This window comes from Excalfactoria chinensis, chromosome 5 (assembly GCF_039878825.1).
Source record: "Excalfactoria chinensis isolate bCotChi1 chromosome 5, bCotChi1.hap2, whole genome shotgun sequence".
NCBI classification, from domain to species: Eukaryota; Metazoa; Chordata; class Aves; order Galliformes; family Phasianidae; genus Excalfactoria; species Excalfactoria chinensis.
Genome location: NC_092829.1, coordinates 5576246 through 5601977, shown reverse-complemented (window position 1 = coordinate 5601977; position 25732 = coordinate 5576246). Strand labels below are relative to the sequence as shown.

Here is a 25732-nt window from a genome sequence, read left to right as displayed (position 1 = left end):
GCGGGCACGGGTTACAATGGCTACCTGATGGAAGGTTTGCTACACACCAGCACATCACGGCCAAAGGCACACACAAGCCAAGTGGCCATCAGACAGGGACGTGGCCCTCACTGCTGCTGGGATGTGCCTGACCTTGCATTAGCCCAATGCCAGCTCCCCAGCCCAAGGGACCAAGCACACACTGATGACACAACACACATTGATGAGACAGATAACCAAGAGCAGCCCTCATGGGAGAAGCAACGTGCAGACAGACAGGGATGGAGAGGGAGGGATAATTCCCATTCCCCCCAGTTATGCATTATGCACTGGCCACCTGCATCTTTGTTCTGGACAAAACACATCCACCTCTCCTAGATGCATATTCACTTGATTCTGCCACAATAAGAACACAAAGGAAGACACGCTGGTTTTGCATGTCTACATGAGCCATCTGCTTCTATTTTATTGATAAAAACCTGCTCACTGAAACAAAATAAGACTGTTTCTAAGGTGTGGATGGTTGTATATGTGTGCGTGTGGGTAGTTTCAGCCAAGAACTCTACAGAAGCTGGGTTTAATGCTTTTTTTTTTCCCTTTTTTTCCCAGTCAGATATCATCGAGACATTAGCATTCCTAACACAGCATATAATTAGCGAGAGGCAATATATTGTATGATCATGCACGTTAACACTTAAGTAGAATAAAAATGTTTCATTGTCAAGTACATGAAAAGCTAAGAATAAACCCGTATCACTCTTCCTGCTGAATATCCAAACATCTTTTCATCGTATTTTTCATCCTTTTTTAAAATCAGTTTTGCACTTCAGCTCTTCTCTTTCAACTGCACGTAGCAAGCGAAACGATGCTGATACCATTCCAGTTGCCACACCAGACAGTTCCCATCCTTTATTAGCTACACAGAAAGTACAGTTTTTCAGTGCAACCTTTGAACCTTTACAGAAGTGAACAGGGGATATCAATTTGTTTTGTATAACCTTATGAGTATGAACAGTTCCCCTTCTATAAATGCATTTATAACTGAGCAAGAAATTCAAGCCTCACAAGCCTTGTTGTGGACATGAAGTGCTATACCAAGTCCTGGGATGTGTGGGAGAATGTGCCCAGCTGGAAATGCAACAGCAAGACATAAAAACTGACCCTACCAGAAATGGTGTGTTGTTCCAGAAGGGAAAGAAGCTAACGTGCACTAAGAAAAGATTTATTTAGTATGGTGTGCTTAAATCAATAGCCAGATATACATCGAACCGTGCTGCATGCAAAGGCCTTGGGGGCACAATACCTAAAAAACGTTTCTATATACACATGTATAAATGCCACGTGGTATTTAAATGCTAAATCTACTAAATGAATTCTTCGTTTACTCTTCATGACAAACAGAAGGCCAAACTCTGATGGGAAAGAGTCACAGAAGAGAACAGAGAACAGCAAGACAAAACTCAGAGCTGTGCCAACGGGAAGAAGGTGGGATTGGTTTAATTGGAAACCCTGTGCTTGAGATGCTACACAGCGACAGCAAGAGACCAGACAACAGGATTTGTCCTGAGCACCATGAACAGAAGATATTGCTGCCAGGCATGGCCCTGACTTGGAATGGATCTCTGCAGATATTAATGAAAGGATGGGAGGTGGTGTGAAGCAAAAGCACCTGGAAAGTGTTAACAAAACAACTGGGATGAGGAAAACAGGCAGCCTTCCTCCCACCTCACCAGCAGCAGGATTGTGGTTGGGTCTGAACCCATCACAGGCAGGACCCAAGTTCCCCACTGGTCCCCAGATGATGATTGATGCTGAACTTTTACCTGCCATATCCAGCTCCTGGGTATTCCCTGATTCTTCCTCCCACGTGGGAGCACAGGGGAAATAACCTGACCTACAGCGCCCTATTCTGAAGTAGGGGGAAGCCTGCAGCATTCCTACTGCACCCCAATACAGGCAGGTGGTTTGCATGGAGAAGGGAGGGAATGGAACACTAGAAAAGATGAATGGTGCCTACCAAGTTCTTTATCCAGGCTACAGCATTGACCTATATCTGCTTCACAAAGGTGAAAAAACATGGGTAGCTGTGTGGGCTGAGCAGGAACATCTTCCTGCTGCCAGCTGGCAAACAGCTTGGGGATTACAGCATGAGGATTAATAGCCTTTGTCATTTGTAAGTGCAGATGCTAACCTTACTCACATGACGGACTGATCTTCTTTGGATTCTGTGCCTGTTTGCTGTTCCAGAAAGATGACCTTGGGCTGCTGTGAGAGACAAAATATTTACACATTCATTTCTTAAGACCTACAGTGTAGGCTGTGGGAAGGCATGAGCTCACCCTGTGCTGGGGAGAAGAAAATAAGAAGTAGGAAAAAAAAAGAAAGAAAGGAAGTGTTGTATGCCTTCAGCAGTTCTGGAACTAAGGAACTGAGGTGGGAAACAAGGGAAACAGTAAAGCCACAGCTCAGCAGCAATGCCAGCACTCAGCCTTCCCTCTCCACCACCATCCTGACCACCACTGGGGGCTTTCACTCCTTGCACAATTGTCTGATAAATCTGCATCAGGTTCCCAATAAAAGCCCACGTTTGTTATCCTGCAAGACCTGTCAGCTTCTGGCTGCATTTATCACTGAAGAAGATCAGCTGGATGCCAGCATCACTGCCTGAGGTACGAGAACGTTCCGGTGGGTAGCTCTCGCTGCAGGGAAAATCCTGCCTCCCTCAAAGAGCAAGCTCTTCTACAAACCCTGGCTGCTTTTTTCTTCCCCTCAAACCATAGTTGCAAACATCACACTCAGTACATTTTAAATGGAAAGTGGATGCTCCTGCATACTAATTTCTTCAAGCTCTGCTCTCCTTTTAGAGAACAAAACCCAGAAGGAGCCAAACAGAAGAGGCTGTTCCTTCCACCTTTAGCTCTGTCCTACCGGGGCTGAACAGGTGTCACAACCTTGTAAACATTAAAGCATCACAACCCAACAGCACCTCAGGACATGGCCACATGGCTTCATGCAGCCTTTATGCCTCCATTTTGTGTGAAAGGCAGACAAGAGGTAGAGAGGTGAACTGTGGAGATCGTACAGATTAAAGATGATGATACATATGGGAAAGCTCTGTGGGCATGTGAGCTCCAAGGCCAGCACTAGCTTCAGCTGAAGGAGAAATGAGCAGCCACCAGAGGAAAGGCTTCCTCTGCCAAGCAGCTACCTTGGGCTTTGTGCTGGAGACATGATCAATAGCAGCTGGCAGTCTTCTGTTCTGTAAGTCTAAGAACATCCGAAGATGTCCATGACTGTAGATTAATAAATTATGTAAAGCACCAAGTAACTCCGCAGGCTCTGCAGCCACTAAAAATACCAAATTACCTCACACGATCCCAGAACTGTAGGTGTTGGAAGGGACCTCTGGGTACCATCCAGTCCAACCCCCTGCCAAAGCAGGCTTTCTACCTCCACCCATTGCCCTCCATGCCCCAGGAACCACACAGCCACATCACCCTGTGACAGAGCATTGCACAGCAGGGCCCGAGTGACTAAAGACAGTGGCAGAAAGGAAACCCAAACTAACCAAATCATGCTGCAGACAGTCCAGAGAAAGCCTTCACAAACAGCCACGTCAGTCAGCTACCTCTGCAGCACAGCGGGCTAAAAGAGGTACTCGTTTCTGTGGGCATCAGTTGAAAGTTGGCATTATTGCAGAGAATACAAACGCGGTGAGATCATTCTGTTCTGTTGTCAATACACATTAAAAACAAGAAATAAAATAACAGTAGAGTGCCTAGTGGGACAGGGATGTGCTGCTGGACAGAGACCAAGGAAGGAACAGACTGCAGCTGAGTGATGCTGCTCGAGATAGGGATGGATCCAGAGCACTTTGCCCAAAGCATCCTGGGCTTAAGCCAGTGCAGTTAGTTCCTTCCCACACAAAGGTTTTGTGGCTTTGGAGCTTTTTTCTTTCTCTGTCCTAGAGAAGAAAATTCAAATAACATCTCTGGGGATTCCAGACAGTGGTGTGAAAGGAGATAAATTATCTTAGAAAACGTGCATTATTCTGCACTACGCAGCAATACCTGCATAGTCAGGCCATGCAAGCACCCAAGCATTCCCAGAAGCAGGTCAGCTGCTCACCCCATGGCCTTCCTCCTCTCCTGGAGCCCCACAGGAGCAGGGACCCAGCACAGAGCACACGGGGATGGAGCAAAGAGGGGCACAGGGCCCAGCTCCAGCAGCTATCGCCTATGGAGAGCTAAGTGTGGGGCAGGATTCCAAAGGGATGGAAGCATGCCTGGAAATTCAGATTTCTCAGCCACTTCTAAAGGAAATGAGGGGTTGTAGCAGTGACTGAAAGGGCAGTGGTGTTTACATGTGAAAGACCAGGAGCACAAGGCCAGCCTGTACCAATGTAAACAATAACTAGTTCAATCTGTCTATGAAAAGAATTAGGGGAGTTCTGAAATAAAGGGGAGCTGCAGCTAAGCCTTCTTCATTTCACAGATGGTCAGTACTGTAAAGAAAAACAAACCAGAAAACCAACCAAAGTCCTGAAATACAGCTAGCAAACATGAGCACCCCAAACACCGCTCACCCCAAGCTAACCTTTCCAATAACTCTTTTTAATCACACAATTATAAATCAGGGTTATCCCCAGTTCACTTGCGAAGCATACTACCAATTTATACCCTTCCCTTTGCTAATCATTAAATTAAGCATAAAGCAACACTTTAAAGGTTCAAGAAGATACTAAGAGAATCTGCGTAAGTTTATTATACACATCTCAGATAATAAAATTACTTATAAACACTTGTATATACATTTTCATGCAGTTCAGGAAGAAAAAATGCAGAGATTGGAAAACAACTGAAATCAGCAAATGCACCTTTTGATTTGGTCTGTTTTCTGTACTTCTTCCAGAAGAAAAATACATGATTAAGAAAACAAGAAGCCACATTTAGACTGGTTTGCTGATTACCACTCAGATGCTTGTTCTCTCTCCTATTGGCAACGCAGCAGAATTAACAGTGCAGTCAAAAATGAAGTTGTATTTGGGTTAGATCCTGATTCGAAATACAAAGCCCCAGTAGTGCAAAGCAGATATTGTGCCAGCTTATCTAGGCAGTGGAGGACAATCCTCCTGCATAGGACAGCCACCAGACCCACTGGAAAATGATGCCCAGGCAGGTAAGTGTTAAGAACATATAAGAACATACGATCTGTAGGGTCTGTCTCACCCACACCAGAAACTCTTCTTCTGTAAGATTATCCTCCCTTGGTGGACTGCCATGTGAGGACAGACAAAGCCTGTGTGTATTACACCAAGTGATAACCTGCATCTGCCACACCACTGCCCAGTGGGTGATCACTAGCCTGAGTGTGATGCAAAGCAGCACCCAGGCTCAATTTTGGTTTAACAGCCAATGCTGAAACTTGCACAGCACCATTGAATGGAAGGAGACAGCTGCGGTGCAAGAGATGGAATTCGGTGCCAGACTAGTAAATGACAAAAACAAAACATGAGGTGATTCAGAACACAAAAAAACCCAAACCTTTCCAGCATAATATTTCCTTCCTATCATCAGAAGGGATGAAGAAATACCAACCCTGTTCTAAGGAGCTCCGGGAATTAAAATTAGGTAGCTTACGGTATGTGAATATTTTGGCACCTTTCTGTCTACGTACCATCACTGCCCAAGAGAATCCACATCCTCAGCTGTGTCACATGCAGCTTTCCAGCAGCTAACAAGAGCTCAATGTTCAGTAGTCAAGCAAATGAAGACTTCTTCCCTTGCCACTGACTCTACAACTTTAATTCATGGAAATGGGGAAAAAAAAAAAAAAAAGATGAAAATGGAAAATAACAAAATGGTCTGAAAAGTAACTACCTTGAAGTGCCATCGCTTCATCCAGGGAGCCTGCTTCCTGAAAGCTGCCCCTCTAGGACTGCGTCCCCTGGATCCTGTTTCACCTGTTCTTGTAGGAGAGACTGTCCCAAAGATGAGGTGACTTGGTCTGGCATTCTTTACTGCTCAACATACCAAAAATGGTTCTCTTTCCAGATCCCAAACATACTACAGACAGCCCATTTGAACAAGAGCCCTCAGCAAACTTGAGTTGTGCTTCACTGAACAACAGTGAAATTGTGGAGCAAAAGCTTTTCTGTATAATGCTCACAGAAATGCTTTTCTGAATAAGACTCACTTTTACAAGTGAACAAAATAACACATAATCAAAACAGTGATGCAGAAAAGAGCGATTCAGGCACAAAGGTGGACGTGCAGCTTGTTCTGGTCTTTGTTTTTTTGGTATTCATGATGACAGAAGCCTTGAACTTCAAGTAAGCATCCAAACATGCATTGCACAGTCACAATATAAAACCGCTATTAGTTATCCCTCATGCAATCTCTGTGGCAATACAGGCTAACAAGTGCACGGGATGCCTAATTAAGAATACTGGCAGTATTAAGTCCAAATAAACACTATCAGTTAGTATCAGAAACAGTAATAATGCCTAGGCACTTTAAAGTTGACGGAGTATTCAACAGTGCTTTCCCATGCTGCCTGAAAAATCCAGTCTATAGTGCTACCAAATGTTCATTTCTAGAACTTTAAAAATAAGATAATAAAACTGAGAAAGAGAAAATGTGATCTGCATGCAGTTTAGCCTATCTGTGAGCTATCTGCGTGTCAAGAATGCTTGCAGACTTCATTAATATAAATAAGGGAGGGCTCAGAGAATTTACTCCAGAAGAAAACAGCATCAAAATCGAACTGTGATGATTAGACATATGATAAAATGAGCAAGAAAGGGAGGATCTCGTAGGTTTGCCCTTGCTTTTCCTAAGGTTACTAATTTGGATGTGGAAAATGCAGGGCACTAAACTGGCTTCCCAGGCCTTGTCACTTCTAATGCTTGACAGATGATACTGAAAAGTCAGGTTAAAGGGTACATGACCTGTCAGAGCACAGTGCTTGCCATGGGACAGCTGCTTCCTGCTGACTGAGAATGAGGGAAGACAACCCACAGTCCCAGGATCTACAGGCTGCTCTGGTTACCATTAGGACTCCAGCAATGTGTGCCACCTGCAGACCTGCAACCCCTTGGACTCTTTCATCTCCTGCCAATGACTTTGCTCTTCTTCTCCACTGCTGTTCTGCCCCATGGAGATCCAGCCGATCATCTCTTTGCGCTTCATGCTGCGTTTGTTGTATATGGAGATCATTAGTGTGACATCGGAGAGCTGGAAGAGGGCAACCTGGAAGATGAAAGTTTCCTTGTAGACAGGGTTGGGCTGCCCTCGACGGATGGAGGTCTTGCAGCGAGACATCTCCTGGCCCACAGAGTTGAGCAGGCAAAGCTTTCCATACGTATCTAGGACAAAACACAGGAAATAAAATGTTTGGCACAGTTAACAAACTAAATGAAAGCCCCAGGTAGTCAGAAATCACTCCAAAAACTCCAAGCAGAGCAGCTTTGTCTGTACTGCATATAAGATGATGGTTGGACCTATCTCCTTCATTCGCGGGATGAAGAGCAGTAGATGAGAGCAACCCTTGGACTCCCTCATGTCCAGCTGGGGAGAAGAATGAAAGGAAGCAGATGTGTGTTTCAGACCAACGCTCTTGGAAATAAAAACAGCGTGAGAACTGGTTCTCAAATCCAGGAAACCTAAGGCTAACTGAATCCATGAGCATCTCCCTGGATTCTCCATGTCAGTGTGTCAGCACCTTCCATTCCTCTCCCTCACAACAAAGGTTTGGTCCCCAAAAAAGAGGGGGTGAAATGATTTGATCTCACATGATGATTTCAAGACCTGTTCCAAATTTTCATCTTTTTTAAAAAATTATTATTATTATTTGGACTTAAGGTCAATTTTATTCATTATTTGAGTGAATGCAAAGAGTAAAAATGATAAGTAGATACAGGGAAGGGATGGTCTAATTCAATATTTCCATAAATTCACCCTTAAAACTCTTGCTGCCTCCTGTGCCAATGATCCCATGTCTGGTACGTGTTGGCTAATGCTGTGGTCCCAGGCAGAGCTCTGTGCACTCTCTGCTCCACAGACCCAGCTCGGTGCAGTCTTTCACCTTGCTCTGCAATCAATAGCAGATCACTTGGCAAGAAAAACCCCTCTCCTAACCTCTCTGCAAATCTGTGCCCGGGTTTCTGCAAGTGATTATTATTTCAGAGTGTGCTGAAGACAGGAAATAAATAACAAGCTACGGTCTCTTGTCTACAGCATGTCTGTCCTCTTGTGTTCCCGTTTGATGTGCTATTTTACGCACTTATCTGCTGAGCGACACAAGGTGTGAAATTACACTTCAGGTGTGAAAACACTTCTGTGTCTCCAAAGCAGGGCTCTCCGCTCCTCAAACTGTTCCACTGAAAAAGCTGTCAGGAGACTGACAATCGAGGAGCAAATTGTGAGCATGCACAGCTGTACAGCTATCGAGTTTCTGCGGAGAAAGTTCAGTCCAATCATTAGCTAGCGGTGCCAATTTGGCTCCCAGCATAACACTGGAGATGAGCAGATCTTGCCAACAAAGACCTACTCGTTAGACAGGAAAGCAGAGCTCTGACGTGTGATAGTTTGCTGATTGTAGCTGGGAAGGAAAGAGCTGCTTCACTAAGAGGTGCCTCACTGAGAGGTGGACTAATTCCCACAGTCATATTCGATTTCGGTGATGCAGAGGGATTGAATTCTCTAACAACTTCAGATCCATCAGAAACAAAACCTGCAAGAGAGAACCCTCTGCTCTAACTCAACTCTGTGTAAAACCAAACAAGTTAACTACCAGACACAATGTCTTGCAGTACTTGTAGAGATGTCACTTTACTTTGCACTGACTATTAAAGATAAATGGGGAGTAGAGGGCTGTGTTTTCCTTTTCCTCCCCATTCCATTCACCCTTACTTTTGAGGGGGGAACTTCAAAATAGCTAAAAATTCATCCAGACCTATTTTTCAACACAAGCAAGCAGCTAAGTAGGACAATTCCCTGTTTAAATTTCCAAATGTATTTCCTTTAAAAGTTGAAATCTCACACTTAGATGATTTCAGTACATTTTCCAAACCAATCCCATGTGCAGGCGGAAAGCTGAAGAGGTTCATTTCTGCTGGCATGTAAGAAAGGAGAGCAACTGGGACACAGGACTTCATGGAGATGAGACCTTCACTCCCTGCCCAATGTCTCCATTTTCCTGTAGATACACCCTTGTTGTCACAGTCCTTTCCCCACCTCTCTCTGAGAACTGCTTTTTTGAGGGTAAGGGAATTCCAGTAAACCTTTCTATCATCCTCCCTTCCTACTGCCAGCACTGACAGCTCAGGTGAGATTCATCACACCTAACTTCAGGCACAAACATTTCAGCAGACCCCTACAGAGTCAACCAAGTCACAGTCAGTTCTGCCAAAGAGACATATGGCATAGTTCAGCAGCTATCTAGTAAACAGTGTGGCTACTAGAGATGATGTATGTTTTGACATTAAAGTAAGTGCCACAGCTTAAATCTCACAGGATGCTGTTCCAGAATGTCCCAGTTAATTTTCCAGGTAAAGAATAGATTGATTCCTTACAGCTACATTCGAGGATCCACATCCCTGCCTGGGTCCTCACCTTTTGCAAGCAGGGAGTAGCATAACTAGTTTTAAAGACACTGCACAACTGATGACTTAAACCAAGCAACATGATAAACAGAAAATTAGGCTTCATACATGTCAAATTCTGCTATGTAATTCTTCAGAAAGATCCTCTCTGCACACGATCGATGCTGGTCTTCTGCACTTATGGATAAGGTGAGAACATGCAAGCTGGAAGGAGAATAAGCTCTGTGCAGTGCTAACAACCAGGAGCCTTATTCATTCCCATGTAAACACAAGTGCAAAACCGTTGCAAGAGACAACATCAGGCTGCTAACTCTTCTCAGATTTATTCCACTGGGTGTATTTTACCAGCCGAAAGAATTGAGCTAGCCTGAACAGAAATAAAGGAGTAGGTGTGGATAATATATTTAGCATGTGAAATTCGCTTTGCAGAGCTGGTACGTATGAAGCAGAGCTGATATTCTGCTTCACTGACTACATTTAAAGACTGTAGCTTGCTTGCCCTCACTGCATTGTGCTCCTTTCAGCACCTCCTTAGGTGTCTCATTAGAGAACACCTTCTAGCTCTCCTTGTGGTCCACTTTGGTCTTCTGAGCTGGAAAGCTTTCCCTTTTGGTTGGCTTTGACAAAGGAAATCCATTCCTGGACACATGGTGAGATCAGTGGAACTGAAGCAAGCATGAATCTGCCAATTTGTTGAGGAATGTATGTGTGAGAGCATCTATTCGTTATGAAGGCAAACATTTTCCATCTAATTACATGCTCAGATTCAGTAATGGCCTCATTACTGTGGTATCTCAGCACTTTACACTCTTCAGTATATTTACTTTCACGTCACCTCTGTCATGCACAAAAGGAGACGAGAGATCAGGCTTCCTTTAAAACACCAAAGAGCCTGCCTTCTCTTTAGGCACCTATTTCACTGACAGAAAGAGCCAGACCTCTTAATAGCTGGGAGTGGATGAGGCTGCAACAGAAGTCTGCAAAGAAGCAGGAACAAAGCTGAATTTTGCCAAGACCAATTTTAGCACCACATCCACCTGAGGAAAGTTCTTGCTATGGATCATTTTCACTTTCAAGTCATCTTTCATCCCTGGGATGAGTGGAGTGAACAGTGATCACGTGCACAAAATATCAGCGCCTCTGCATTTAATACCAGAGTGAAAAGCACTCAATTAAGGAGTGCTGCAAGAAGCCAGACACATTTTGGGCTGGCGCTGCGTATTACTCCAGAGGTTTGGCCAAACATCTTCTCATGCAGACTGCTCTGTCTCCGTCGACAGCGCCCCAACCATAAAACACCTCTTGAGAGCTCATCTGCAAAGGCAATCAGTTTATCCGAGATTCTTCTAATGACCCATTTCTGTCATCATCCTTCCAAGGGAACTAACCGATAATGACAACTCAGGGGAATAATCAACTATAATTTATATGCTCCTGTTTTTGGAGCACGGAGTACAGCGTAAGCTCTGCTTTCCCTTATCCTAAGCTCCACCACTATTAATAACACTGACCCGGGAACAAAAACACTGCGGTATGAAAGGGTCCAACTCCCGGCTTGAATTTATATTTAGAAAGGAAATGAACAACCAAAGCCTCCTGACCTCTCAGACTGTGGGCTGCAGGGTGTACCCCATGCATAGCAGTAAGGACTCTCCCAGCCTCACTGCAGGCAAGCTAACTCATTTCCAAAACCAGTATAACCACACCAGCATGCTGCAATCCAGACTAACATGTAGTCACAACCTCAAGATGCCAGAGTTCAAGGAGCATTTGGACAACACTCTCAGACACAGGGTTTGGATTTTGCATGGCTCTGTTAGGAGCAAGAGGTTGGACTCAATCTCCCTTCCAGCTCAGAATAGTCTTCGATTCTATGATACTCTGTGCTGAGCAGAGATCTGCACAGGTATCTCTATTAGTTCCAACCGACCTGTCCCAGAAGGCTCTCTCCATCAGTGCATGGCATTACCTCCCCGTGATGTCACCCTGCGGCAGAGACCACTGAGCCTGGATCACTGCAGCTGTACCAGGAAAGAGCACGGAGGAGAGTTAAACTCCAGCTTTTTTCCCCAGCCCCACACTGTGAACATCTACATTCGGCCAGAGGCAGCTTGTGGCCTACTCTATTTACTATACAAGCACTGAGATCTGCCTACTATGTTGCTGAGGAGCCAGATTTCTTTCCCCATTCCCACTGAGTCTCTGCCACTCAGGTCTGTTCTGCCGTGGCTGGCAGCCCTCCCGCATGAGGCTGGGATCTGGCAGCCTTCCTTGCAATGCGTGAGTCACTGGGGAACCAGCAACACCTTTCATGTAAAAGGCAGCAGAAAGGAGAACACTGCTCCCTGGAAGGGAATTGCCAGCATCAATGGCTTGTTTGGTGAGAGGGGAGAGGCTGCAAAGGGGCAGGAGGTAGGGCTCCCTGCAAGCAAGGTCTCTCAGGAAGAAAAGCTGCTTCCAGACAGCCTCCAATCTCAGGCCATTGGTGATCCAAAGTGCTGACACAACCCTCGTGGCCCAGAAAAGGAGGTTTCATAGAGCCAGCCCTAAGCTAGGACACGTCTGTGGCACCAGCAGCAACCTTCCTCACCCCAAGAAGGTGCAGCATCTGTGCTTATGCACCTGAAGTGCAACACAGGCACCTCTCCAGACGTTCAGGGTGCAACCTCCAATAAGGGCATTTTCAACACTTCTGACAGTGCACGGTGTGCTTTATGCATTGCTGCTGCCTTGGAAAGAATGGGAACTCTAAATGAGAGTGTATGATGAATGCCCAGCTTCTCAGCAATGGGAGCAGCAGTTCTGCTGCAGCACGATGTAAGGATGCTTAAGTTTAGCTGTTCTCACCTCCAGCAATGGTGCCCACAGGCACGGCTTTATTATACAGCCTGTCATCAGATCTTCCACAAACGTTGCCCTGTGGAGTTACTGTTGATTTACATTAAACATTCAGCTCCAACTGAAATTTGGAATTAGCAGAATTCTACCCTGGGAACAATTGTTTTGTCTCCTGCTTATTTTGGGAGAGGGAAAATAAGATTCTTCTTCTTGTTCACAGCTATAGGAGCAGGAGAAGCATCACCATACGCTCAGCTTCAAATGTACTCCTCTGGTATAGGGTTCTTTCTCCCTCCTGTCTTTCCCAGAGTTAAGTATTATTGTACTTGCTTAATGGGGTTAATATGCTACTGGTATAATAATGATCACGTGTGGATGTAATTATTACATGTGATCAGTTCTGCAGCTGCCGAAAAGCTTGGAGGACTTTTCTTAGATGAGGGAATATCTTTTTACAATCGCCTTTCTCAGATTGCATTACATATAGACATAAACCCCAAACTAAGTGTGAAAGGGGAAAAAGCAGAGGCTGGATTAGAGGAAAGAGAGCTGCTTTAACACCAGGTTTAACACCATGTGGGCAGAGACCATCTCTTTGCTGTTTGTTTATACACTGACTAGTGCAAATGACCCCTGATCCACCACCACAATCCCAAAGTACTATTATAACGTGCAAACAATCTGTAACCAGTTACATATCCTTAAAGATGTGTCTGCCAGCATTGCACGCTTCTCTTGTTACTTTCTTTATAATAAACACTCTTTAAATGAATGTGCTGGCGTTTGTTCTTCTAAGACCAAAATGCAAACCTCTATGAAATGATAAAACAGGTGAATGACTTCAACAAGAACCAAAGAGAATGAGGTGCACAATACATACATTGCTGAGTGTTAGAATACCTGGGCTGCTCACATCTGACTAACCTCTAGATGCTTTTCTGCAAAAGGCTTTTTAGCAGATGCTACCAATTTACAGCGGAGTGCTGCTACCATATAGCCCAAAGCTGCTACTATTCTCCTGAGTGCTTTTAAGTGCTCAGAGTGATAATGGACCTATTCACATGGTTATGGACTGTGGACTCAGGCCCGCAGCTCCACACATTCCCCAGGACAATGCCTGAATGCTTATCCTTGACCAAGCCGTCTTTAAATTTCACATATGTGATTTGAAGAGAAGACTGCCTGCAAGATGTGTCTGTAAGCTGCCCAGCTGTACCCTAACCCAGCTATTACCCATGATTCTGATATCTTAGTTCAACCCTCTGCATCCCACAAGATGTGCCAAGGAAAAAAATGAGGGATACGCACAATTTCCCACCTCCAACGTTCCTTTTGCTCTCCAGAAACTACTTGTCACCTCCGCAGCCTTTAACACCTTGAATCACCAGCTCCCTCTTCTGCACATAGTGAAATCCCTGTGCAAGTATGCTGAGGGAGCATGCACACACAATGAAGAAGATGCTGAGCTCACCTGCGCAAGACCCCAGGTGGCAGAGAAGAGGGCCAAGGTGGGAAAAGAGCACAACTGGAGAATCTGCTGTAATATAAGGTGCTCCTGTCATTCCTCATAGCTGCAGCAGTCAGCAGCAGACAATGTTAAATGCACTGGGGTACAAGTGGACCACATAAGGGTACTCAATGGGCTCTGTGCATGCAGGAAATGGATTCTGCCCACTGACTCAGTCTCAGTGAAATGCTACTCCAGCATGTGAGACAAGTGCTGGCTTTCTTCCTTCTTTTAAGTTTTTTTTTCCATTTCTGCTTCACTGGGTCTTCCTCTTCGCATCCATCACACTACTGGGCACCCTACGGGTGCAGAAGTGCAATGCAGAATGCAGAAGAAACATTGAGTAAAAGCAGATAGTGATAGATTCAGAACCTCTCTACAATAACTGATGAACTTCACCTAATAGCAGACCTAACACAGAGACACCGCAGGCTTGATAAGGCTGTAGTTGAGGCTGCAAAGGGCCAACTCAAGATGGTCTTAATATCAAAGATAGGAAAAATTTGTTGTGAAACACTGTCAGGAATATTAGTTTGGGTGGCTGACAGAGGACTTTGGCTAGCTTATCAGACTGATTTAACAAGGCTTATCTGAAGCCCCACAGACACAGAAAGCAGAAAATTCAGACTGAATTTAAAACAGAAACTCCCTTAAAAATTGCCTTCTTTTCTCACACACTGGACCTGTTCTCTTCTTATCAATTAATACACAAAATGCTTATCAGCTTTAAAGATGCTGTCAACCAACCTACTGTTTTCCTGTGGGCCCATCAGCTGAAAAGCTGATTGTGACACTTAACCAGGGCAGGTAAACCATGCTGAAAGCAAATTTACATGCAGGTTGTTAATCTGCCAAACCCCATCCAAGGGGCCCAGGACAGACACAATTCCCCAGCACCCAGACAATGAATTAAAGGGTTGCTCAGCTTATTGTAACACACAGTGCTGGCCCATAAGCATCCAGAAAGACATTCTTCAGAATAACACCAACAAATGCCAGTCATTTGATTATTATATTGTAGGTGGAAAACTGGATGCCAATTATTCAAGTTCTTTGCAGTGCAAGCATTTCATTTACTGGGAAAGTGTGGGGCATTAAAGCTTCCTGACTCAGCTAGATACAAGACTTTTGTAGGGCCTGATATAGAAACAGAAGTGCTGCATAATCCTGCCCTTCAGGCGGTTATGTGACAAAACTCCAAGACCACAGGTGGATGTGTGAAAATACAGCAGAAAAACTGGAGCAAATTAACTTGGACCTATACTGGGACTACTTTCATTTAGGAATGAAAGTAGACTTAGCCTACCTTTTCTTTAAATTGGCTAGAACCGCTCTGACTTGAAACCTTTAAGAAAACACAAACACAAACAATACCATTCCTTCAAGTAAATCCCATGGAGATCTACCCTTGTTGTCATAGCTAATATGAAACTAGCTAGGGCTACACAGACTGAGGTCAAGTGTTTCACTGTTGCACAGACCTGCTCTTAATTCTGGAAGGACTGGCTGTCTATACAGTCTGATTACTTCTGGAACATACTGAAGTACTGATGCAGTTCAGTCAAAACTTAAGATTTCACGTCTGCATACTGAAATATTACACAAATATCTACTAGCTCTGGGACAATCAGCACAGCATCTTGCAAAAGCAATCTAAGCATTTTGCAAGCTGAAGATACTACATCAAATGCAGCGAATGCCAGAAGCTGTCAAAGGTTGTTACCTCTGACACACAGACAGTTAGATCCCAAAAAACAAACGTAACAGCAAACAAAAAGTGCTACTCCAAATTGCCATTTTCTGCTGGTTTCAGCCAGCAGACAATAGAACAACATGAGATGAACACAGAGCTGCCATTCAAATGTTGAGTGAGGGGCATAAACCAAAAAGCAGACAACACTGTTGTTGCATGACCCCATCAGTATCACAGGCATTAGCACCATCCATCCCCTAACATTGTAAAGTATAAGCTACAGCTCTAGCACTAACCAAATCTACTGTAATGCAATTTTCACTTTTTCCTTTGGGTTTTGGAGGAAGGGAGCTCAACTGTTGAGATACAGGAGAAAAGCTTGTTTTTTGCTTTCTACAAAAGACTTTTTTTTTGTGTGGCCACAATGAATTCAGAATGGTAAAATCCCCAAAGGGCCAAACGAATCAGGTCACCCAGAGCCCAGCCCACAGCAAGTGGACTGAAAGCACAGCTCTTGGAAACATCTAACAGCACTAAGCAGGGCCTCTGCATAGAACCATCATAGAATCATAGAATTGCTCAGGTTGGAAAAGACCTTAAAAGATCATCAAGTCCAACCACAACCTAATCATACTACCCTAACTAACAACCCTCTGCTAAACCATGTCCCTGAGCACCACATCCAAATGGTTTTTAAACACATCCAGAGATGGTGACTCAACTACCTCCCTGGGGAGCCTATTCCAGTGCTTAACTGCCCTTTCTGTAGAGACGATTTTCCTGATATCCAACCTAAACTTACCCTGTCACAACTTGAGGCCATTTCCCCTCGTCCTGTCACCTGTCACCAGTGAGAAGAGAACAACCCCGCTCTCGCTGTAAGCACCTTTCAGATGTTGGAAGAGAGCAATAAGATCTCCCCTCAGCCTCCTCTTCCCCAGACTAAACAGCCCCAGTTCCTTCAGTCACTCCTCATAGGGCATATTCTCCAAACCCTTCACAAGCCCTGTTGTCCTTCTTTGGACCTGCTCCAGCACCTCAACATCCTTCCTGTACTGAGGTGCATGTCACATGGCAACATACAGTCACTTGAAAAGTGCTTCTTTCTTTTTATTAATTTGCTAAGTATTACTCCGTGATTGGGGTATCACAGCAATTTTGCCATATTCAGATGCTGCAAAGGTATGTGCAATAAAAGAGGCACTGTGGTATTACTGTCCTGTCAGCTGTGTGTTCATGTGATTGCATCCACTTACACTGCGAAGTTTAGCAGCACACACATTTGAAATCACGCTTTTAATTTTCAATCAGATACTCTGTAAGGAAACCTAACTCAGAAATGACATAATTGAATATCCAGGGGAAGAAAATAAAAAGCAGAATTTGGACTCAATGGGGTTATTTAATAGCAGTGAAAGTACTTACCAGGTGGCCTATTAATTGCGAGGTTTCGGAAATGACTGCCTTTGATCATCTCCACTGACAGCCGCCCCGTAGTGGCATTGTACAACAAGCCCACGAGCAGCTCTGGCACCCCTCCATGCGACAGGGACTGTGTTGAAGAAGCGCTATCACTGTGAGAGATTGCTGACAGACTAAGCTGAGAGTCTGCACTCTGCAGGGAAAGAACACTGAAAGTCTCATCAGAATGTTTACCAGCCCCCAAACCCCCCCCCCCCTCCCCCCCTTTGGTTTATATTTTGTGGCCTTGTTTAGTAAGATCTCTCTTATGAAATGGCAATGACTAAGAATGAATTACGATAAAACAGAGAAAGAATTAAAGCATCACTTTTACAAAAACACCTCTCTGAAACTTCTCTTTAAAGACGAGGAACTCTGTGCAACATGTTATTACTAGTGCAAATCAAAGCCTCTGAGATAAGCATACATCCCAATGCATTAAACGCACAGTAAATCTCCTTAAAAATGGCTTTTGGATGGAATGTATTTTGCACAGTTTGGATTTCTTTTGGTCACAAACTGTGTATTTTCTTAATTTACTTCCTTGAACCACAGTGTTCGCCCTACCCCCTTCTCACCCAGCATATGATCTTTCATTCATCTTCTGTGTATAACCTCTCACTGAGCTTCTTGGAGACAGTGAATCATGTCAGAGCTCCTCTGCACAAACTGATCAGTGTAGCCATATGACTGTGATGTGCATGGAAGGCTCTGTAGCAGCACAGCCAATTCCTCCTCCCATGACCTACCCCTCCGATATGCCATGCAAAGGAACATCACTATATACTTCCTGGTAATGTGGAAACTGCTCAGTGCAGAGATCCACAAGCTCGGAGTTAGTGCCAAATGTGGTAGTCCTTGAATTGGGCTCCATCAACATAATGGTGCACAAGAACTACTGTTCTTGTTGAAATTAAGTCAGTTAGTCTTGGAGACTCCAGGACTCAAGCTACAGATTCTGTGTAGCATATTCATAATGCACACCTTCATGTAGGAAAGACATGCCTTCTTCTTACCATTACCACCAACTGTGGTAGAGATTGCAGGACAGATCCACTATTTGCATCCTGTCAGTCTTAAATTAAAGATACTAAGTACAGCCAACCCCCATTCACCAAAGGAACAACTTCATGGACTCCAAATTTCTTTCCTCAGACTTACGGTCAAATTACTCCTTGGCTCCAAGACCAGCGTCACCTTCACTTCCCCTTCCTGGCTGATGTTGCTCAGGTAGAAGAATTGCTCTCCCATCATCTTCTCTCCAATCACCTTGTGCACGGCATAGAGGCGGAAACGGACAGCATGGCCACCTAACTCATGTGGCTCCAGCTTACTAAAAGTAATATTATCCTTGAACATGGGGATGGGTCCTCTCTGAACACTTGTCTTACCCCTCTGTTTCTTGCTAGGCATCAATACTGTGTGCACTTGCCAAGTGTTCACACCGCTGCGGTCTTTGTCTGGGATGTCCCTGGCCTCCAGGACAGTAACAACAAGCTTTTGACTTGAGGCTTTGTAACTGAAGATGACATCAAGATCACCACATTTACAAACAGGCTGATGAACACTGTGATGAGCCGGTTCGCTGTTCACCTCATCAATCTCCTGCAAAGAGAAGGAAGAAGAAAAAACATTCTCTGGAGTTCAACTGCCTCTGTAATCCCAACTCTATTAAAAAAAAATGGTTGATGACCTCATTTGTGCTTGCAAATGTAGGCAGTTTCTCTGGAAGATAAGGATCCCATGTTTTCCTGAGAGCCCAACACTAGCTAATTTCCCAGTTCTGTGTAATATTCCCCATACAATCTAGTAAAGAACGGCACTTGTTGGTAATATTCCCCATACAATCTAGTAAAGAACGGCACTTGTTGAAACATTTCCAACAAAGAATTTCATCAATATTTAAATGTTTAGCAGAAGACTGCGAATTTGGCAAAAAATTGTACACAGGGAAAAAACTAGTCCAAAAGTTGGGTGGTTTGTTGGTTTTTTTTTGACTTAATTTCATTCACACTTATTTTGAGGCATTAATAAAACTTTTCTGTTTCATCATGTTAAAAATGTTGCAATCTATTACTTCAGTATACGTGGATTTATTTATTTCATATTACTGAAATAAAAACATTCAATCAATCCTGAACACTCCTTGGACATTTTGTTCTGTAGGATAATCAAACCTTTAAGCAGTGTGTTCGCTTCAATGGAAAGGGAAATCAAAATATCCAAACTCCGCTTCTAGATGCTGCTCTCTCAATATTTTTCCCATAGCTAACGCAATCATAATCAACAGAAACTGTCTGATTAAATACATATCGATCCTTTATTCATTTTTTAAGTCTCCCATGAGATGCATCTGTACCTTCTGTTCAGTGTGGATACTAAAACATTCGGAATAAAGATTCAAAATAGAAAACCAGAATGCTCAGACCAATTCACACACAATCTTTTATCTACTTACAAAGCAAAAATCATCTTGATAGAACAAAATAAAAAACACAGATGCTCACCTTACCTTTTGATGAGTGGGCGTGCGCCTTTCTGTTCGAAAGTGCTTGTTATCTTAGAGCTCGAATGTGCTTCAAGTGATAAAGGGGTTGCTATAGTGATCAATGATTTGTATTTAAACATGAGTATACACTGTACTAGGGAAAGATTTCCAGTTAATAGCCTGAAGGTGAATTAAGGCCTGTCACTAGCAGTCTGAGTCACCCTCCTCCTCAAACATTTGTCTTCTTTTGCATTTCAAGTAACACTTCTTCTCAACATAGGAATCTTATTGTTTAGAGTACAGCTGATGGGCCATAAGACTTCTGATGTAATGCCCTTGAGAAGTTTCTAGGGTGGGCTGTCTCAAACAAGATCTCAAACAGATCTCAAAATTGCTATCTATTTCCTGTTAGTCTACTTTTCGAGTGCTCAGATTCATCTGCCATGACGTGCAGACCTCCAGCTTCTCATATTTGTATCAATGTTTGAGGGATTCGCACATCTGGATACAGAAGTCCATTTCTGTGCAATGATGGAGACCTGCTGTCATATATCTTGCAGCAGAGAGAAGTATCACCTCTTGGTCAGTACACAGAACGACTTGCTTGCCCACAAACATGCCTTTCTGTATGAGCAACAGGTTTCAAAGACAAAAACGCAAGGCAGGCCAAGTTGCCAGGAGAGAATCGTAGAATTGTTCACGTTGGAAAAGACCTCCAAGATCATCGAGTCCAACCAGCGCCTTACCATATTACCCAACTCTAACAACCCTCTGCTAAATCATGAATGTGATGTTATGCAGATCTAAGTGCTGCTGTGTAGCTGTCAAAGTTATTTCTGTCTGGTTGCTGAAATAATATCTAAGAAGGAAATGTAACAGAATTGCACTTGATTCACTTTTCTCTCTGCAAATTCATCCCTCCTCACTTTCATCTGTGCATTTGTTGTTAAGGAGATGGAATCAAGACACAACTGAGAATTGCTACCAAAGTGTAGAGAAAACTACACTTGCAGCTTAACTGCTTTCATCTACATATCTGAGCTGAAGAACATGAATATCCACACATCATCATAAGCTCAAAGGTGCAACAAGCCAAGAGGTACTTTCCTGCCCCGACCAGGCTGAGTGTCTCATCTTCTGGCTGCCTGAAAAGCAGACAGTATGTCAGGTATCCGGTCTTTCACAGAACGGTTAAAAAGGATCTAGATATCAAGGGATATCAGATTGCATACCAGAAGGTAACTGGGCATGGCATGGGCTTCCCAGGGCAATGGGCATGGCCTCAAGCTGTTGGAGCTCAAAAGGCATCTGGACAAAGCTCTCAGAAATAGGGTTTGGATTTGAGGTGGGCCTGCAGAGTGGAACGGGGAGGTGGACTTTATAGTCCTTATGAGTCCCTTCCAACTTGGGATATTCTGTGATTCAATGAAATCTCAGATCTGTTACAATAGCTGTGGCCATATCCACTGCAGAGAAAACTGCTTACATTAGAGGAAAGTAGGAAAAGAGAAATGCCAGACTGTGGCATTAGGGTTGATGCCTTCAGAGAGGTCTGTGCTATCTGGCACTCGCTGTGGGTTTTCAGCCCACAAAGCTTTCAGATGCTTAATCTTCTTTCTGCAGAAGTCTTAACAAAATAGCCACTGGCTTCTGAAGCCCTGCTTGGGGCTGTGTTTTGTGTATGTACTGGCTATACAAATAGTTAAAGTGGAATCCAAGGGGTGTAGAACTTCACCTGAATTTCCTTTTTCCCTCCTCCCAGAACTGTTGATGTGATGCCAATCCAGTTATACTATATGTGTAATCCAGTCATTCAGGACAGAGCCAACATCCATTTCACTATGTAAAATAAGTCCATTTCTGCTAGGGAAACCTGTGAGAGCAGCTAATTATGGACTAGGCTTGAAATGGTACTTGTGGTTCCACTGTAGGGGCATAAAATTATCATTTTTTGTCTCTAAAGAGCGGTGCTTTGAATGGAGCATAATAGCGCTTCAACATTTCTGGCATGTCAGAACATTTAGTTCCTGCAATAAAGAGTCTTTCATTAATCCACACAATACCTTTGGATGAGAAGCTGCTCATAGTAGATAAACTGGGACTTGGGGATATGTGCCCCCTGATGCTATAATCACTGTTTGCATTTTTTAAATCTACATACCAGGAGTAAATCAAGAGATGTATTCCAAAGAAATTCAAGTGGAGGACATTTGAGACACTGCAACAGACACGTACCAAGGGAATATACGTCAAATCCAGAGAAGGAGAAATGAGCCTCAGATGAGCAGACAAACACAGCATGTCAGCTGCACAGCAAAGGGAGGTCAGAGCTGCCACTGTTCAGACTTCCTGTGTGTTGTATAGTACTCTGTGGGACTGGCTTGTGCAGCAAACCAAAGTGCTATTCAAGATGTCCTTTAAGGCAGGAGCGTAGGCACTGAGGAGTGGTTCTCCATCTCTTTAACCAGTTGCAGGCAGCATGCTCTGAGGAAAGGAACGCTTCTCTCAAAGCCTTGTTGCTCCAAGTATGGAGGCATTAATTTCCACAGCTGAAGAGCAGTCTCCTTTAACTCAGGGAGAAGATGTGACCTTTGTGCCGTTCTTTCAATATGCCTGATGCAGGCTGATATTTTTTCAGAAATTTAATCTCGTGGTAAAATAATACAAAAATCAAACACGTCACGCAGAAAGAATATGAGAGCAAAAAAGGAGGTTGCTAAGTCATCAGGCATTCACAACGTCTTAAATTCTAATGTTTTCTTGAGGCTTCAAAACAAAGGTGTAGAACTAAGGAAAAGAGCTCTCTACCCTTGTGCCCCCTCCTAGCCTAGAAAGATGCCTGGAATCAATGGGGACCACAATGATGGTCACTTTGACAAGTCCCAGACACCCCACCGATTGCCTCCAGCTTTCCAGATGCTGTTCAAGTTATAGAAACCACCAGTACCCTTCAAAATCTTACACTATAAGTAATAAATGACAGTTCACTGTACCTCAGGGCTCCAAGCTGATGAGCTGTCAGTAGCATCATTTCCTTCAAATCCCTGGGTGGTAAATGCTGCCTCCAATTCTAAAGGTCCTTCTGCGGCTTGCAGGCTGAGGCCGTCAGCAATGCTGGACTCCATCCTAGGCCCTGTATGCTGCCCAGCACTCCTGCACTCCGTTGTTCTTGAATCAACAGATATATGGCCATCTTCACGACAGGATAGGTTGTCTTGGTAACTCAGTTGGCTTAGTCCATCCAGATCTAACAATTTTCATTAAGAAAATAATTTCAGAGGGATTAGAATGAATTCATCCCCCTCTCCCTCCCAAAATCTCTCTCTCTTAATGTATTTTTATTTTTTTGCCCATGCCACTGTATGGCAGAGGCAGCTTCTCTTAGGAGCACTGCAGCACTGGACTAGCAATAAATCTTGTATATATCAGCTCTGAAGGAGCGGACGTGGCAATTCCTCACTCTCCACATCCTGAACAGAGAAACTTGCTTCCTTTTCTTGAAGAGGTTGACCACCAAATGCAATCAAAGGACTGCTTCAGGTGTTCTAGAGCCTTGGTGCTGCTTTGTGACCCCTAAGCAATCACTTACACAAAAACACAGATTGGACAAACGACAGCACAGCATAGGCCTGATGAACAGGCACCAGCAACATCCTTTCATGCAGAAGAAAGAGGAAAAAGCAGAAGTCAGTATGGCCAAGGGGTCGGTGCTGGTAAAAAGAGGAGTTTTGCAAAGGTAAAAGTACAACCACAACCCTTCACTCATCCCTGAGAGCTTAGGAGATGCATTCCTTAATTTCCTTGCCTACTTTTGTTAGATTTAATTCATCTGGTCCTTAACATTTACTCTGTTCTAAAGGGAAGTTCATAAATGAGAACAAAATGATCTCCTTTTGTTCCAATCACAACAGTTTCCTCCTCTGTGCCGTCAAAACCTCTGTTTTGAACACAGAGCACTTTACTCCAAGGCATCAAGGAGAGCACTCTGTGTGGAGTGACACAGGTAATTACCCGGGCAGGAACACAGATGAAAATAACATTGTCATTTGGCCTTGAATGTGTTCTGCAAACACTTGCAGAAGAAAACCAGGGACCTTTCTTCTTCCACTGAATGCGATGCCAAGCCTTGCTTTGGGAACAAGAAGAGCCAGATTCTGCCTCCATCACTTTCAAGCAAGCAAGGAACAGTTAAGGTGAATGGGAAAAAGCTGCTGCGCTTCCAGACAGCTGATGAAAGTAATGGGAACAGATTCAAAAATACTTGGGATTTAAAGGTTTGTTCTCGTGAACAATATCTTTTTCAAATTCATCCTCCAGCTCAAATCTTTAAATAATATTATATATAATATTATAATTAAATAGAAAACAATCACTCTGTTTTGGTTTAGATTAACCAACATTATCATTCTCTCCACATCCCACTGTCTGGAACAAAAAGTCCAAATCCTTATGAGTAGAAATTCAATGCTTGGCCCTCGGAACAAATATACTGTTAGTGATTCATATCAGCCCCACAAAAACAAAACAAACAAACAAACAGAACGGAGATTAATGACTCGGGAACCATCTCTTGGAGGTGGTCAGAAGCCCTCATCTCCCTCCTTGGCTGCTCTTTCTGTTAATAACTATTAGAACTTGTTCCCTTCCATCTGCCCATGAAGGGTCTTACCCACTCCCTCCCAGCAAAATGCCTCAAGCATGGGCACTTCAGCAGAGCAGTCCGAGAGCACCTCACAGCTTTATAATTATGGTGCAGCTCTGAGATGTAGGAGATGGTCCTTCAGGAGAATGAGGCATCTGAATTCCTATCTCTCAATGTCAGGTGAGTGCTCTTCTCACTCCCTTCTATAATGCACAGTCCGCCTCTTCTCCTCATCCCCCATCTGGCAGACCTAGTCCTGAAACCAAGAGCCCTCATCCTCTCCCCTCCGCCCCAAGCTGAAAGTAGAAAGCCATTTTTTCCTTGCCATCACTCCCACTCTTCTCTACAGTGTCAGAAAACAGAAACAAGTAAACAGAGCAACGCAAGAAATAAGACAATGGAAATTCCACATACACAAATTTACTGAGAGTGAATGGGTGCAGGCACTCCTTAAGGCATTTAATTAGCAAGCCAACGTCTAATACACATTTTAAACAGTGGGTCATCCATCAAAGCACACACCACACAGCAGGCTTTCAGAATAAAATGCTACTGTAGTAAGAAATCATCCTCACACAATTGTCTTGCGGTTTTGACTCCTGCTGGGATAATATCTAGATCAATAATGGAGGAATTTTCAACAACTACATTAAAGCCATAAAAGGCTATTCATAACAGGAAAACTCCAGAAATGTATTAATAGAGCAAGCCATTTCCCTGGGACTCAGACACAAAATGAATGCGTTAGGAAAGTAAATGTAGTATTCAGGGAGAGGAAGGGAAAAGGTGATTCACCGCAGCCATTTAGTGAAACAGTCTGGCTTTTTTCTTTAAATTTAAAGTAGTTTGGTAAGCGATAATCACTTACAAATACCAGTATTAGAGAATCGTTACAGGTAATAGCCCTGCTATACAGAAGAGAAAAACTGTATGTCTCCAATTACATCGGTTTTAGCATTATATTCACACCAAAAAAACTGGTCAAAACAGAAGTTGTTCATATAAGGGAAAAGGTCATAGCAGTAAAATGCCTGTAATTTACTTGAGAGAACTTTAAGGAAGAAAATGTCAACTGTCTTATGAATACCTGACGTGAATAAACAGCACAGTATCAGGGATATATGCCGAGACAGACTTATCTAACTATTTCAGTTTTAATTAGCCAGGAGTCCCCGCAGAGCAATAGAGGTCTATTCTAAAATTAAGGGCAGATAACTCTGTATCCTATATATAAAACAGTGTGGGTTTCTCACTCCTGTCCCACAACTTTTCCCTGCTGCGTCACATATCACAATGTCCTAATGAAGACCAGGAGCACACCAGGGAACATCCATCACCACGAAACTGGGGAGGGCTGTGTTCAGGGCTATGAAGACACAAGGAATTTGGCCAGATGAAAGGATGAGCCTCACCTATGACAGCAGAGAACAGAACCCTAAGAGGTACAGGGATAAGGAAGCATCCCTCTTATGTCACATGGAAAGTTCAGCACATGCAATACTGAAATATTGTGAAGATTC

General features: G+C 43.7%; 1 protein-coding gene across 9 annotated transcripts in view; it reads right to left on the bottom strand.

Annotated features, from left to right (window-relative positions):
- The window catches only part of SYT16 (synaptotagmin 16), a 100952-nt gene that overhangs the window by 1164 nt on the left and 74056 nt on the right, over window positions 1-25732 (bottom strand). For 7 of the 9 annotated variants that reach the window (XM_072338731.1, XM_072338729.1, XM_072338733.1 and 4 more), the window contains 4 exons: window positions 22564-22817; window positions 18244-18687; window positions 17047-17236; window positions 6856-7345 (listed from right to left, as the gene is read on the bottom strand). In XM_072338731.1, coding sequence (XP_072194832.1) covers window positions 7032-7345; window positions 17047-17236; window positions 18244-18687; window positions 22564-22817 — 1202 coding nt within the window. In that variant the 3' untranslated portion in view covers window positions 6856-7031. Of the gene's footprint in view, window positions 1-558; window positions 7346-17046; window positions 17237-18243; window positions 18688-22563; window positions 22818-25732 lie in introns of those variants that run through there. The other 2 variants (XM_072338730.1, XM_072338728.1) reach the window with 2 other exon arrangements.